This window comes from Orcinus orca, chromosome 8 (assembly GCF_937001465.1).
Source record: "Orcinus orca chromosome 8, mOrcOrc1.1, whole genome shotgun sequence".
In the NCBI taxonomy this organism is placed as follows: domain Eukaryota; kingdom Metazoa; phylum Chordata; class Mammalia; order Artiodactyla; family Delphinidae; genus Orcinus; species Orcinus orca.
This window is the reverse complement of record NC_064566.1, coordinates 44420621-44432039: the sequence shown is the minus strand read 5'-3', so window position 1 is coordinate 44432039 and position 11419 is coordinate 44420621. Positions and strand designations below refer to the sequence as shown.

Here is an 11419-nt window from a genome sequence, read left to right as displayed (position 1 = left end):
ATTAGGATGGGCCCTAATCCAATATGACTGGTATCCTTATAAGAAGGAGAAATTTGGAAACAAGACACACACAGAGGGAAGAGGATGGGAAGAGACACAGGGAGAAAACAGTTATTTACCAGGCAAGGAGAGAGGCCTGGCACACGACCTTCCCTCACAGCCCTCAGGGGAACCAACCTTACCAACACCTTGATCTTGGACTTCTGGGCTCCAGGACTGTGAGACAACACACTTCTGTTGTTTAAGTCACCCAGTCTATGGTCCTTTGTTGTCAGAGCTCTAGCAAACTAATATCACCCCCAAGAAAAACTTCTTGGAAAGAAGCCACAGGACACCAACATCCCTAGGGGGTGGACTGGGGCTATAGACGTCCAGTGGGAGGGACAGCCGGGAAGCCAGGCCTCCTTGCACCCATGCCCCCCACCCCTCGCGTCTAAGGCCCCTGACCCGGGTTCTTCTGACACTTGGCCTCTGGACTCAGCACAGGAGGAAGCTCTGAGGCTGGTGCCTGAGCTCAGCGTTTACCATCTCTGATGAGACCCACTGAAGGCTTTTGGTCAGAAGAAATCTGATGATGTTCGCATCTGAGAAAGACCCCTTGAGAATTGCAGTGAGGAGGACAGGTGAGGTGGGAGAGGGGAGACGGGAGGTGGGGAGGCAGGTCCTTGTGAGCAATGAAGAGGCCTGGGGAGGGGATTCCAGAGCTGTTTAGCGGGTATCACTGTCATGATGTACTGACAAGATATGGGGGTGAGGGGTGTGGGGAGGTTAGAGACGAGAGGAGGACTCCGGCCTGAGCACCTGCAGGCGGGTGGTGCTGGTCACCAGGGTGGGCCTGGGAGGATAAGAGACAGGTCTGTTCTCTGCACATCAGATCAGCACTGTCCAAAGGACAGCGACCCATTTGCCCGGGGCCCATCAGCAGAGGGCGACTGGGCCTGGGGCGCAGAGGAGAGGTCCGGGCAGAGACGTAGGTTTTGAGTATCACTGTCCAAGTGGCACTGTGTCATGGCTGGGGGCCCTTGTACAGGAGGACTGGGTGTGAGCTGCTTCTCCCAGGAGCAGGACTAGAGACTAGTGTTCAGGAGGTGACTGGGTCGAGCCCTGAGAGGGAGGGGGGGCGATGACACGGGGAGGGAGAAGACAGCCATCTACAAGCCAAGGAACACCTGAGGCTACTAGAAGCTCAGCTCGGGGAGAGGCCTGGAACCGATTCTCCCTTACAGCTCTCAGAAGGAGCCGACCCAGCTGACTCCCTGATTTTGGACTCCTAGCCTCCAGAACTGTGAGACGACAGTTGTTTAAGCCACCCAGTTTGCGGCACTTTGTTGCCCCAGGAAACTAATGCACCGTGATTCATGGAGGAAGAGAACTGTCTTAGAAACTGGATGGGGCAGTTGTTGTAGGCAAGTGTCTGAAGCCCAGCAGATGACGCTCCAGTGGCCAACGAGCCATCCTGGTTTCTCGGGATGGATGACTGAGGCCGTCTTCCGGAGGCGGTAAGTGCTGTGCAGAGGCAGAGGGAACCTCCTCTCTGGAGGTGGCCCTGAGGTCGAGGCGCCCTTCTCGCTGCCCTGGGCCTCCTAGAGAAAGCCGGCACCTTGCACAACGAGCTCCCACTGTCTGCAGGGGCTTAAAGCCTCCTTTCTTAGGGATGTAGAGTAGGGAGAGCACACTGGGACACATCTTGGGCTACAAGCACTCCAAGTTCAGAGGAGCCAGGCCTGAATCTCCACCGAGCACCAAATAACTGCAAAATCCCTTTTCTTAACCAATAGTATTTTATTGTCAGTTATAAATATTTTCCATGTGTCCCCTATTTACAGTTGCAAAATAGTTTATGATATTATACCCTCACCCACCGTTCAGCCTCTTTCTATAAACTCCATGAACATTGAATAGGAAATAAAAAGCTCTCTTGGGGGCCCACCAACCTGGTTCCCCAGACTCCAAACAACCCCACACGGACAGCAGGCAACGTTGCAGCGGGTGCTACACAGTAGCAAAGGGGCGGGGTGTGAGACGACTCCCGGCGGGGTCAGGACGCCAGGCTCCTCAGGACATTGGTAATGCTCCAGTGCTGGCCCGAGCACCTCTGCAGCACCAGCTGGAAGCCAAACTCTGCGCCGCTGTTCTCCTGCAGCTCCAGACAGCGCTTGGACTTGCGGTTCTGGATGGGGCCTCCCTAGGAGCCGGGGCGGAAAGTGGGGTCAGAGGGCATGGGGGAGCCTCAGGCCTACTGGCTGGTGGGGATTACGTGTAGGTGCAGGTGTCTGGGATCCTGTGAGGCTGCGGGAGGTCTGGGGTCAGCATTCCCACGAAGCCCGAGGATCCCTGTCTCGAAGTGCTGGTCTCCTCCCTGAGACTGAACTTGTGCCTCCGTTTTCTTCACAGGCCCCTAGTTCTTTGCTAGGACAGAGGACAGAGATGCTCCGCCCCTGCTTCCGTCTACCTGGCTGGGGTGTGGCATGCTGGTCTGCTCCTACAGCTCCCACCCCAGGGGCTGGGGCCTGCTCCCCATAAGCATGGGCTGGGGTCCCGTTCTGAAAAGCCTAGTTCCTTGGGACCACTCCATGACTGGCCTGAATTTGAGCATTGCCAGAGGCCCAGGACCTCCTGGTTTTAGGGTCCTTGCCCCCAGCTGGACCTCTGGAGTCATCAGTGCTGGCCTCAACCAGACCCAGGCTCCTAGATACTACCTTAGGGCACTGGGCTCCCTTAGCCCTGGATGGTCATGGTTTCCCTCCATGCTACTGATGTCCCAGAAGGTTCTGTAGCCATGCATACTCAGTTTATGCTCAAAGCCCCTTGAAAGAAGGGAGGTTCTGCTTCTCAAAGCAGCCCCACAGCAGCAAAGAAGAAACCCCCAATTTTTGCTTTTAGTGAGATCCTTGCAGGCCTTAGACACGAGATCCTTGCAGGCCTTAGACGCTCCGGGGCTACTGGTTGTCACCTGGGCATCAGCTCAGACTGTGCGTCTCTGAGTTCCACCAAAGATGTGCTGCTCAACTGGGCTTTGGCCTCCCAAGCAGGCAGGTTCTTATAAGTGGGCCCCCTGTAGCTTAATGGTCCTTGAGTATATGGTCAAACTCACCTTCTCCCCAGAATCTGCTCCTCCTGTGTTTCCCATCTCAGCAATAACCAGGCATTTCCACCGATGCCTCCGCCTTCTCCTCAGCATCTGATTAGGCACCAAGTCCTGCCAGTTCCACCTCCCTCGTGCCTTGTGCCTGTCCCTTCATCCCCATCCCATCACACCTGCCCTGATTTGGCCCACTGTCTTCTGTCACCTGCACAACGGCACCAGCCTCCTAGCTGACCCCCCCTTTCCCCTCCAGAAGCAGAACCCTGCAGTCCACCCTCCAGCTGCCCCCCGTGCCCATCCCAGCGAACAGCACTCTGTGAGAGAGGGGGACGCACACCTCCTCTGTAAGGAAGTCATCCCCAGTTGGCCACAGCTGTCCCCATGGCGACCACTGACACCTCAAGAGAACATTGAGACTCAATTCCCACAGCTGCCTGGGAAACTGGCAGCACCTCCCGCCGCTGAGCCCTGCGACCCACCGACCCATGCCCCAGTGGGTATCCGGCAGAACTGTTTGCACCGGTTGTGAAACAGAATTTGTAAAAGCTCCAACCTGGAAACAACGCACACGGCCATCAACAGTAGAATGGATAAACTTGTGGTTATTCACATAATGGGATACTACTCAGCACTAAAAATGAGCAAACTAGAGCTCTGCTCAGTAAGCAGAAATCCCACAAATACAATGTTAGCCAAAGAAGCGAAAGAGCACATACACGCGTCTACTTACATAAGCTTTCCAAACAGGCAAAGTAAGACCACAGACTTGGAGTCGGGGGTGGGTATCTTGGGCAGGAGGGAGTGGAAAATGATTGACAGGAGGCAAAGGGGTGCTTCTGGGGGGTTGGCAGTGTGCTATTTCCTGACCTGGGTGGTGGGTACATGGGTGTTGGCTTTGTTTTCAATGACTGAGTTATTATTGTTTAAAATTATTTTGGTACGTATGTTTGCATGTTCCTATATGTGTATGGGTTATTCTTCAGCTAAAAAAATTGAAAACAGAAATCCAGCTCCCTCAGAAGGAGTGGCAGAGGGCTCAGCGTATAGATGTGTGCGTCGGGGAGCGGGGGTGCGGTTCCTCATTTCCCATGTGTGCGACACGGCCCGGGGGACCGCAGAGCGCCTCAGAAGCATTCGAGTGAGTAAAGCAGGGCCTCCTGCTGTGCCCCGACCCCAGCACCTCCCCTGAGGAGAACACAAGAGCAGAGACACAGCACAGCAAAGGCAGCTCACCTGGGGCCACAGGTGCAGCCAGAGAGAAGCCTGCAGGCTCAGGCCCAGAGGGGACAGAGGGACGACTGGCCGCTGGGCAAGGGCTCACAAAGGCCCCCATGTTGGAAGAGACACGGGAGGCCGACCCTCTCGTTCTCGCCTACCCGCTGACCGAGCCCTCCTGGCCGAGCACCCTTTCCTGGGCCGCGGCATCTTTAGAGCATTGGCCTTCACTAAAATCCTTGTCTGGGGGGCAACCCGCAAGGGGTTCCAGACTGTGCCCTCGGGTTTCCACATGGGGATCAGATCCTGCCTCTCCACCTCGTCCCTTCCCCTAGGGGAAGGTGAGGCCCATGGCCACCCGGTTCCATGCTCTATCAGGCGAAACATTCCCAGTTCCTTGTGGGACAATCTGGTTTCATTTTTCCATCCTGGTTGCCCTCCTTTGGACAAACTCCAGTTGTTTTTGTGTCACTCAGAACTGACCACCACCTCATCTCCACTGGACAAGAGACTCCTTCAGCGTAGCCAAGGGATCTGCACTTTTGGTGGCCGCATCACGCTCCGGAACCCCGATGGGATGACTGCGGAGGCCAGCTTCAAGTCGTCCCCTCAGAAGCTGTGGTCCTCCTTGGGTCCTCACTCTGTCCCTCAAAGCCTGGACTTTTGAACCCAGAGGCATCCCTTGTGACGCTTGCTCTCAGCAAGGCCAGCCTGTCACTTTGCCAGGCCCAGGTTTCTGTGGCCTGAGCACTCTGCCGCCCACACCCAGGCTGGGCCGTGTCACTGGTGCTTCCTCTGTGGGCCTGGGGCCAGCCGCCCCTGACCCTCCCATACCCCTGGCAGCCTGGTCGTGTGTTCTACCCTACGACGCTGGAGTAGAGTTCAGGCAGGGTGGGAATGCAACCAGCCCAGCTCTCTAACTCACAGGGTCTGCTGGTGATTCTGGTGGTGAGACAGAAAGGGGAGAAGGCCGGATGAGGATGCTTTTCTGGTTGCCGACTGTGTGGCCTGGGGCAAAGCCGCTCTGCCCTCCTGGTTCCATCGTCTGTAGGGCCAGATCGTAATTTCTGCCCTGATGACTGAAGGTTGAGCAGAAGGACTGATGGGCAACCCCTTTACCGCTACAGAACAACGAATGGCTATGAGGCTATTCACAGTGTCAGGATATCTGGACTCCAGAAAAAGTGCACAACAGGCAGAAAGCGGGGCCAGACCAGGATTCTGACTGCTCGGCGTGGCCTCAAGGCCAGGCCTTGCCAACAGCGAGTCTGCTTCAGCGGCCCCGGACCACTGAGGCTTGGAGAAACCTGTCCAAGACAGGGAGGCCACAGCCCCTCCTTCCCCGCCAGGCACTTGGGCACCGTGCCAAGGCCGAGAGAGAGAGGCGGGGGCAGAGATCTCTGAGAAGTAAAGTGTTCCTTCAGAGACTCAAATAAGGCACTTTCCAAAGATGGCGGAAGAGCAAGACGCAGAGATCGCCTTCCTCCCCACAGATACACCACAAACACATCTACACGTGGAACAACTCCTACAGAACACCTACTGAACGCTGGCAGAAGACCTCAGACCTCCCAAAACGCAAGAAACCCCTCACCTACCTGGGTAGGGCAAAAGAAAAAAGAATAAATAGAGACAAAAGGATAGGGACGGGACCTGCACCAGCGGGAGGGAGCTGTGAAAGAGGAAAGGTTTCCACACTAGGAAGCCCACTCACGGGCGGAGACTGTGGGTGGCGGAGGGGGTAAGCTTCTGGGGCCACGGAGGAGAACACAGCAACAGGGGTGCGGAGGGCAAAGCGGGGAGATTCCTGCCCAGAGGATTGGTGCCGACCGTCACTCACAAGCCCGAGAGGCTTGTCTGCTAACCCGCCGGGGAGGGCGGGGCTGGGAGCTGAGGCTCGGGTTTCGTTTGGAGCGCAGGGAGAGGACTGGAGTTGGCGGCGTAAACACAGCCTGCAGAGGGTTCGTGCACCACGACTAGCCGGGAGGGAGTCCAGAGAAAAGTCTGCACCTGCCGAAGAGGCAAGAGACTTTTTCTTCCCTCTTTGTTTCCTGGTGCACGAGGAGAGGGGATTAAGAACGCTGCTTAAAGGAGCTCCAGAGACAGGCACGAGCCGCGGCTAAAAGCACAGACCCCAGAGACAGACATGAGACGCTAAGGCTGCTCCTGCCGCCACCAAGAAGCCTGTGTGGGAGCACAGGTCACTACCCACACCCCACTTCCGGGGAGCCTGTGCAGCCCGCCACTGCCAGAGTTTCGGGATCCAGGGACAACTTCCCTGGGAGAACGCACGGCGCGCCTCAGGCTGGTGCAACGTCATGCTGGCCTCTGCCACCGCAGGCCCGCCCCACACTCCATACCCCTTCCTCCCCCCGGCCTGAGTGTGCCAGAGCCCCCGAATCAGCGGCTCCTTTAACCCCGTCCTGTCTGAGCAAAGAACAGACGCCCTCCGGCGACCTACACGCAGAGGCAGGCCCAAATCCAAAGCTGAGCCCCTGGGAGCTGTGAGAACAAAGAAGAGCAAGGGAAATCTCTCCCAGCAGCCTCAGGAGCAGAGGATTAAATCTCCACAATCAACTTGGTGTACCTGCATCTGTGGAATACATGAATAGACAACAAATCATCCCAAATTGAGGAGGTGGACTTCGAGAGCAAGATCTATGATTTTTTCCCCTTTTCCTCTTTTTGTGAGTGTGTATGTGAATGCTTCTGTGTGAGATCTTGTCTGTATAGCTTTGCTTCCAACATTTGTCCTAAGGTTCTATCCGTCCCTTTTTTTTCTAAATAATTATTTTTTAATTCAATAACTTTATCATACTTTATTTTATTTTACTGTATCTTCTTTCTGTCTTTTTTCCATCCTTCCCTCCTTCTTTCCTTCCTCCCTCCCTCCCTCCTTTCTTTCCTTCTTTTCTCCTTCCTTCCTTCCTTTCTTTTCTTTCTTTCCTTCTTTCTTTCTTTCTTCATACTTCTACTAATTCTCTCTACTTTTTCTCCTTTTTCTTCTGAGCCGTGTGGATGAAAGGCTCTTGGTGCTCCAGCCAGGAGTCAGGGCTCTGCCTCTGAGGTGGAAGAGCCAACTTCAGGACACTGGTCAACAAGAGACCTCCCAGCTCCACATAATATCAAACAGCAAAAATCTCCCAGAGACCTCCATCTTAACACCAGCACCCAGCTTCACTCAATGACCAGCAAGCTACGGTGCTAGACAACCTATGCCAAACAATAGCAAAACAGGAAAACAACCCCATCCATTAGCAGAGAGGCTACCTAAAATAATAATAAGTCCACAGACAACCCAAAACACACCACCAGATGTGGACCTGCCCACTAGAGAGACAAGATCCAGCCTCATCCACCACAACACAGGCACTAGTCCCCTCCACCAGGAAGCCTACACAACCCACTGAACCAACTTTAGCCACTGGAGACAGACATCAAAAACAACGGGAACTACGAACCTGCAGCCTGCAAAAAGGAGAACCCAAACACAGTAAGACAAGCAAAATGAGAAGACAGAAAAACACACAGCAGATGAAGAAGCAATATAAAAATGCACCACACCTAACAAATGAAGAGGAAATAGGCAGTCTACCTGAAAAAGAATTCAGAATAATGATAGTAAGGATGATCCAAAATCTTGGAAATAGAATGGACAAAATGCAAGAAACATTTAACAAGGACCTGGAAGAAATAAAGATGAAACAAGCAATGATGAACAACACAATAAATGAAATTAAAAGTACTCTAGATGGGATCAACAGCAGAATAACTGAGGCAGAAGAACGGATAAGTGACCTGGAAGATAAAATAGTGGAAATAACTACTGGAGAGCAGACTAAAGCAAAAAGAATGAAAAGAACTGAGGACAGTCACAGAGACCTCTGGGACAACATTAAACACACGAACATTCGAATTATAGGGGTTCCAGAAGAAGAAGAGAAAAAGAAAGGGACTGAGAAAATATTTGAAGAGATTTATAGTTGAAAACTTCCCTAATATGGGAAAGGAAATAGTTAATCAAGTCCAGGAAGCACAGAGAGTCCCATACAGGATAAATCCAAGGAGAAATACACCAAGACACATATTAATCAAACTGTCAAAAATTAAATACAAAGAAAACATATTAAAAGCAGCAAGGGAAAAATAACACACAAGGGAATCCCCATAAGGTTAACAGCTGATCTTTCAGCAGAAACTCTGCAAGCCAGAAGGGAGTGGCAGGACACATTGAAAGTGATGAAGGAGAAAAACCTGCAACCAAGATTACTCTACCCACCAAGGATCTCATTCAAATTTGATGGAGAAATTAAAACCTTTACAGACAAGCAAAAGCTGAGAGAGTTCAGCACCACCAAACCAGCTCTACAACAACTGCTAAAGGAACTTCTCTAGACAAGAAACACAAGAGAAGGAAAAGACCTATAATAACGAACCCAAAACAATTTAGAAAATGGGGATAGGAACATACATATCGATAATTACCTTAAATGTAAATGGACTAAATGCTCCCACCAAAAGACACAGATTGGCTGAATGGATACAAAAACAAGCCCCTTATATATGCTGTCTACAAGAGACCCACTTCAGACGTAGAGACACATACAGACTGAAAGAAAGGGGATGGAAAAAGACATTCCAGGCAAATGGAAACCAAAAGAAAGCTGGAGTAGCAATTCTCATATCAGACAAAATAGACTTTAAAATAAAGACTATTAGAAGAGACAGAGAAGGACACTACATAATGATCAAGGGATCGATCCAAGAAAAAGATATAACAACTGTAAATATTTATGCATCCAACATAGAAGCACCTCAATACATAAGGCAAATACTAACAGCCATAAAAAAGGAAATCGACAGTAACACATTCATAGTAGGGGACTTTAACACCCCACTTTCACCAATGGACAGATCATCCAAAATGAAAATAAATAAGGAAACACAAGCTTTAAATGATACATTAAACAAGATGGAGTTAATTGATATTTATAGGACACTCCATCCAAAAACAACAGAATACACATTTTTCTCAAGTGCTCATGCAACATTCTCCAGGATAGATCATATCTTGGGTCACAAATCAAGCCTTGGTAAATACAAGAAAATTGAAATTGTATCAAGTATCTTTTCCGACCACAACGCTATGAGACTCGATATCAATTACAGGAAAAGATCTGTAAAAAATACAAACACATGGAAGCTAAACAATACACTACTTAATAACGAAGTGATCACTGAAGAAATCAAAGAGGAAATCAAAAAATACCTAGAAACGAATGACAATGGAGACACGACGACTCAAAATCTATGGGATGCAGCAAAAGCAGTTCTAAGAGGGAAGTTTATAGCAATACAAGCCCACCTTAAGAAGCAGGAAACATCTCGAATAAACAACCTAACCTTGCACCTCAAGCAATTAGAGAAAGAAGAACAAAAAAACCCCAAAGTTAGCAGAAGGAAAGAAATCATAAAAATCTGATCAGAAATAAAAAGAAATGAAGGAAACAATAGCAAAGATCAATAAAACTAAAAGCTGGTTCTTTGAGAAGATAAGCAAAATAGATAAACCATTAGCCAGACTCATCAAGAAAAAAAGGGAGAAGACTCAAATCAATAGAATTAGAAATGAAAAAGGAGAAGTAACAACTGACACTGCAGAAATACAAAAGATCATGAGAGATTACTACAAGCAACTCTATGCCAATAAAATGGACAACCTGGAAGAAATGGACAAATTCTTAGAAAGGCACAACCTGCCAAGACTGAATCAGGAAGAAATAGAAAATATGAACAGACCAATCACAAGTACTGAAATTGAAACTGTGATTAAAAATCTTCCAGCAAACAAAAGCCCAGGACCAGATGGCTTCACAGGTAATTTCTATCAAACATTTAGAGAAGAGCTAACACCTATCCTTCTTAAACTCTTCCAAAATATAGCAGAGGGAGGAACACTCCCAAATTCCTTCTAGGAGGCCACCATCACCTTGATACCAAAACCAGACAAGGATGTCACAAAGAAAGAAAACTACAGGCGAATATCACTGATGAACATAGATGCAAAAATCCTCAACAAAATACTAGCAAACAGAATCCAACAGCACATTAAAAGGGTCATACACCATGATCAAGTGGGGTTTATTCCAGGAATGCAAGGATTCTTCAATATACGCAAATCAATCAACGTCATACACCATATTAACAAATTGAAGGAGAAAAACCATATGATCATCTCAATAGATGCAGAAAAAGCTTTTGACAAAATCCAACACCCATTTATGATAAAAATCCTGTAGAAAGTAGGCATAGAGGGAACTTTCCTCAACATAATAAAGGCCATATATGACAAACCCACAGCCAACATCATCCTCAATGGTGAAAAACTGAAAGCATTTCCACTAAGATCAGGAACAAGACAAGGTTGCCCACTCTCACCACTCTTATTCAACATAGTTTTGGAAGTTTTAGCCACAGCAATCAAAGAAAAGGAAATAAAAGGAATCCAAATCGGAAAAGAAGAAGTAAAGCTGTCACTGTTTGCAGATGACATGATACTATACATAGAGAATCCTAAAGATGCTACCAGAAAACTACTAGAGCTAATCAATGAATTTGGTAAAGTAGCAGGATACAAAATGAATGCACAGAAATCTCTGGCATTCCTATATACTAATGATGAAAAATCTGAAAGTGAAATGAAGAAAACACTCCCATTTACCATTGCAACAAAAAGAATAAAATATCTAGGAATAAACCTACCTAAGGAGACAAAAGACCTGTATGCAGAAAATTAAAAGACACTGATGAAAGAAATTAAAGATGATACAAATAGATGGAGAGATATACCATGTTCTTGGATTGGAAGAATCAACATTGTGAAAATTACTCTACTACACAAAGCAATCTACAGATTCAATGCAATCCCCATCAAACTACCACTGGCATTTTTCACAGAACTAGAACAAAAAATTTCACAATTCATGGAAACACAAAAGACCCCGAATAGCTGAAGCAATCTTGAGAATGAAAAACGGAGCTGGAGGAATCAGGCTCCCTGACTTCAGACTATACTACAAAGCTACAGTAATCAAGACAATATGGAGGACTTCCGGGAGG

General features: G+C 49.0%; 1 protein-coding gene across 3 annotated transcripts in view; it reads right to left on the bottom strand.

The window, feature by feature from the left end:
• Positions 1 to 1758: 1758 nt before the first annotated feature.
• The window catches only part of GALNT18 (polypeptide N-acetylgalactosaminyltransferase 18), a 354448-nt gene continuing 344787 nt past the window's right edge, over positions 1759 to 11419 (bottom strand). For all 3 annotated transcript variants that reach the window (XM_049713591.1, XM_004279183.3, XM_033404509.2), the window contains one exon: positions 1759 to 2185. In XM_049713591.1, coding sequence (XP_049569548.1) covers positions 2039 to 2185 — 147 coding nt within the window. In that variant the 3' untranslated portion in view covers positions 1759 to 2038. The remainder of the gene's footprint in view (positions 2186 to 11419) is intronic.